This window comes from Camelus dromedarius, chromosome 8, assembly GCF_036321535.1.
Source record: "Camelus dromedarius isolate mCamDro1 chromosome 8, mCamDro1.pat, whole genome shotgun sequence".
NCBI classification, from domain to species: domain Eukaryota; kingdom Metazoa; phylum Chordata; class Mammalia; order Artiodactyla; family Camelidae; genus Camelus; species Camelus dromedarius.
In genome coordinates, this window is record NC_087443.1 from 59,253,807 (window position 1) to 59,257,932 (window position 4,126).

The 4,126-nt window shown below is 53.5% G+C and overlaps 1 protein-coding gene across 2 annotated transcripts; it reads right to left on the minus strand.

The window, feature by feature from the left end:
• Positions 1-1,114: 1,114 nt before the first annotated feature.
• NPM3 (nucleophosmin/nucleoplasmin 3) lies at positions 1,115-3,137 on the minus strand. Of its 2 annotated transcripts, none has more exons than XM_010974468.3 (6): positions 2,981-3,137; positions 2,590-2,675; positions 2,239-2,358; positions 2,038-2,131; positions 1,569-1,690; positions 1,115-1,267 (listed from the first exon to the last, which is right to left on the minus strand). In XM_010974468.3, exons 1-5 carry the CDS (start codon positions 3,096-3,098, stop codon positions 1,578-1,580), a joined length of 531 nt encoding a protein of 176 aa, XP_010972770.2. In that variant the 5' UTR covers positions 3,099-3,137; the 3' UTR covers positions 1,115-1,267; positions 1,569-1,577. The 2 variants fall into 2 exon arrangements, with proteins under 2 accessions (XP_010972770.2, XP_010972769.2); XM_010974467.3 differs by having other exon boundaries at positions 1,115-1,467.
• Between the last annotated feature and the right edge of the window lie 989 nt (positions 3,138-4,126).

A 4,126-nucleotide genomic window follows, 5' to 3' on the forward strand; every position in this document is an offset into this window, starting at 1 on the left:
GCAACACAGAAAGGGATCATCTTTCGTTATCCTCAACTTGAGGAAAAAGGGAGTTTCAAAATTAGACCTCTTTGCTCCTTACCACAGAGAGAGGGTAAACTCCTCCAGGGATGTGTTGAAGAGGGAGTGATTTTCCATGTTGTAGGGACACTCTCTCCAAAGTTTACCTCACCTGCCCCAATACCAGCCTCTTGGGGTTATCTAGGGACCTCTCCCACTTGTTCACTCATTTGCCCAGGAGCGAGTGTGGGAGTGAGTGGGCCTAGCCCCACCAGACATTGTTCTCTATCCATCCTCAGCATGTCTGGCCCCAGGTTGTCTCAGGAGGTAACCTTATGTTTGTTTGTTTGTTTGTTTGGAGGACATTGAGACATCGCCCCCCAACCCCATCAACACAGCTGCTGAACTGCTGACCCCAGACTTGGTCATATACACAGGTACATCTTTCTCTTCCTAGCACAGCAGCAGCCAAATCCCAGAACTACCTTATTTCAGGCACCAGAGAACCCCCACACTAGGCAGTGTGCTGGGGCCAGGAACACCTTAGCCCAGGAGGCTGAATCCCAGGGGCTCCTCTCTGCCCCCATATGCCAGGCCACCCGGATTCTGGTTTCTCTGTCACCCAATCTGGCCAGCCCCCTCCATCTGGCTCCCGGAATCAGGTTTCTAAGGGCCCAGACTGGCTCAGAGATGGGCTACAAGACTGGAAGGAGGAGCAAAGACTGGCCTCTGCCCTACCCTTCACAGGCCCTCTTAGGGCCTGAGCCCCCTCATGGGGCTAGAGCTGCACATTCCTTGGGCTGCTTAAGCCCCATTATCTGCACCCCTGCTCATCAGCCTGAGTGCTGACAGAGGCCCAGACCCCTTGTTTGGATGCTGATAACCTCCTGGAATGGCCCTCCCCCACCTTTAGGGACTGGGAATGGGCTTGGTGTTGGGAGGTCCTCTTTTAGGAAGGCAGTTAGGGCCTAGGACTGGGCTAGTCCCAGGGCCTTGGGAATAGCAGGATCCCACCCTCCCCCAGACCCAAGGCCACCCTTTGTGCTGCCACAGTGCCACCTGGTGGTCCCTAGGGGAATGCCACCCCAGCAGGGAAAGAAGCCACACAAATAAGTAGCAAAAAAAACTCCACACTTTATTTCAACCTTTATCCAAAAATGTAAAAAATATAAGAAATGTGTAGTCCTGAGCTTCAGATGCTGACCTCCAATCTCATAGGCAAGTGGGGAGAGAGGGTCAGGATAAAAATTCAGAGTTCCTCCCACTCCTGGAGAAAAGGGAAACCCCAGACATGGTATAGGATTAGAAAACCATTGCCCTGTGGAGAATGGGACCCCTCTCTTCTATCACCAGCCCAAGACCCCACCCATCCACCCCCACACTCCCTCTTCAACAGAGAAAACATAAAATTCTTGAAACTTGTGCAGGAACCTGGTGCATGGTACATGTGGCAGGCAGCTAGCTGACCTGCAGAGAGCAAACAAGGGGTCAGCATCTAGGCCCACACCTGCTCCTTCTGCCTGCCCCACAACTCCCGACTCTGCTGGGCATGCCTACCCCCAACTTACCAGGAAGGGTTAGGGCCTGCCCCCTTGCTTCTTAGCAGGCAAGATGGGACACAACTCAGCTTCCTCCTCCTCACTTCCCTCTTCTTCACTCTCTTCCTCAGAAAGGTCATTGCTTATAGTAACTGGTAGGCACACAAGCAATACAGGGAGGGAAGTTAAAGCCACACTCCCTTCATACCACATGCTATTTATTCATGCCCTGTGGCTCTAGGCTTGCGGGACCCTCACCTCCTAGAGCTTATGGTCTGTGGGAAAAACTTCAGATACTAAACTAGATGACAAAGAGCCAAAGTAGTCCACATCACTGGAACTGGAGAAGCTAGACAGGTTCCATAAGGAGAATGGCTTGAGGACAGAAAGTGGAGGACACATCATAAAGGGTCTGTATGGGAACTGCACTGGGAGATAAGGTTGAGGTGGGGCAGGAATCCTGATGGAGAGTCCACTGGAAGCAAGCGAGAAGACTTACCAATCTGGTGCCGCCCAGTGATTCGCACAGGGCCAGAACCTGACTTCAGGCGGAAGGTCACAGGTGGTTGGAGCTGGAAGTCATCCAAACTGAGCTGGAAGGAAAACAAGGATGAAGGCCTGGCCCACCCCATCTTGTGAGGAGTCCGTAAGTCCTCAATCCCTACCTCTCAACCCCATAAGGTATGGCCAGGGAACTCACCATAGGTTGGCAGGACAACTTTAGGTTGGCCACAGGGACTGCAATCTCCTGGTGGTCATGGTTCCTGGCCACAACTTCTACCACGTTACACTCATCTTTGGCTCCTTCAGTGAGGCAGAGCTAGGAAGGATACACAGGGCTTCGGAGTTTCCCCAAGTGAGGGTGGACACCACAAACTTGCCCAGCCTCAGAGGTCCCTGGATCACCTGGCCAGGGGAGCCCTCTATGCCGGGGTTAGGCGGAGGAGGTGACTCCCAGTAAACGGGGGAAGGGGAGAGACGCGGGTAGAGGACCACTGGTTGCCTGCTGAGGTAGAGCTATTAACCGCCAACCCCCTTCCTCGCCCCTTACCATGGTCAAAGCCAGCACGTGCTCCGCATCATCTTCTTCCTCTACCTTGAAGGTGAAAGAGCGGGTGTGGCCCGAGAGCTCACAACCTGTAAGAGATAACGGTGAGCGGTGAGTGTGCGTAAATATGTGGCGATGTTTTCACCGAATCCCGTTCACGTGCAGCCAGGGTCTGACCGGCCATTCACACGCCCACTTCTCAGGAACACCTGGAGCTCTCAGCCTGGGCCCCGCCTCGCGTATCTGGGACAGGGTCCCGGCCACCCGCTTCTGCTAGAGCTGCCGCATGCGAGGCCCCCTCCGCCCTCACGTCGTGCACCTTTCTGCATTCCTATTCCTCAGCCCTGCCTCCGACCGCCCCAGTACCACCCTCAGTCCCTCCTTTCCTCAATACCGAAGAAAAAACTGTCCATAGTGACCGGGGCCGGGACTCGCAGACCGCCTATAACCCCGGCACGAGTTCGGCTCTCCTGACTCAAAAACGCCAAGGCGGAGGCGGCGCCGGCGGCCATGCTGCAAGGGCCGTCTGTGGCCCCGCCCCCGACACGTACAAAGCCGGGGACTCTCTGCGGTTCCGGCTCCGCCTATTAAAGGAGACTCTCGCCAGGCGCCCGGGGTCCAGGGTTCCATCGCCCCGTCTCGGCTCAGGAGTTTCAGGCCGGTGCATCGAGACCGCAGAGTAAGTATCATTAAAGATGGATTTGGGATTAACATTAACGCCCTGGCTCACTTCCATGACCAAGACTCTTAAGGGCGGCTCCTGCCTCCATTTTCTCTAATTCCGCTCACCCTCTAGTGTCCCCCAACCCAAGGTAAGCTTTCTTTAAAGAAGTGTATATAAATGAAGCCTTTCCAATTCTCCCAGCAAAGGCGAGATACAGTGCAGCGTTTTTCTTATAAAAGCAAAGGAAATACGCTCAGATTTGCCTTCTCTCCAAGGGAGCCGAGGAGCCTGAAGGAAGACTTTCAGTTCTAGGTATTCTGCCCAAACCACTCAGTCCATTCCTGGACACGCTTCCTACTCTAACGACCCTGCACCTCTATCCAGATGGCACATCTTCACTGACATTCAGAAGCTGGCTGGATGCTGGTGATTGCTAGAAGAGGACGTTAGCTCAAGCGTGGGACTAACTGCAGTTTCTGGCAGAGGCATGCTAGTCCAGGAACATCTTTCTGCCTTGGACTCCCCGTTTTGTAATATAGGCTACGCCTCCAACTTTCACCTTTTGATCAAATCATCAGGCAAATTCTGTTCCTTATTCTATTACATGGCAGGAACTCACTCAAACTAGCTGCCCTAATTCACACCCAGGTTGTAACTGTGGCAAGCAAGTGGCTTGACTAAGAACTAGTCTTTTCTTTTCCCTTGCCTTGAGGAGAATCTGGAAGGCAATCTTTTACTGGGAGTGCGGGAGGACTGCCTTTGAAATCCAACTTCGAACAGCTGCTGAGAGGCGGAATACCGGCTTGTAGGTGAGGCATGAAGGGCAGAAGAAAGAGGAGGAAGAAACAGGAAGGTTTACATAGTACACCACGCACA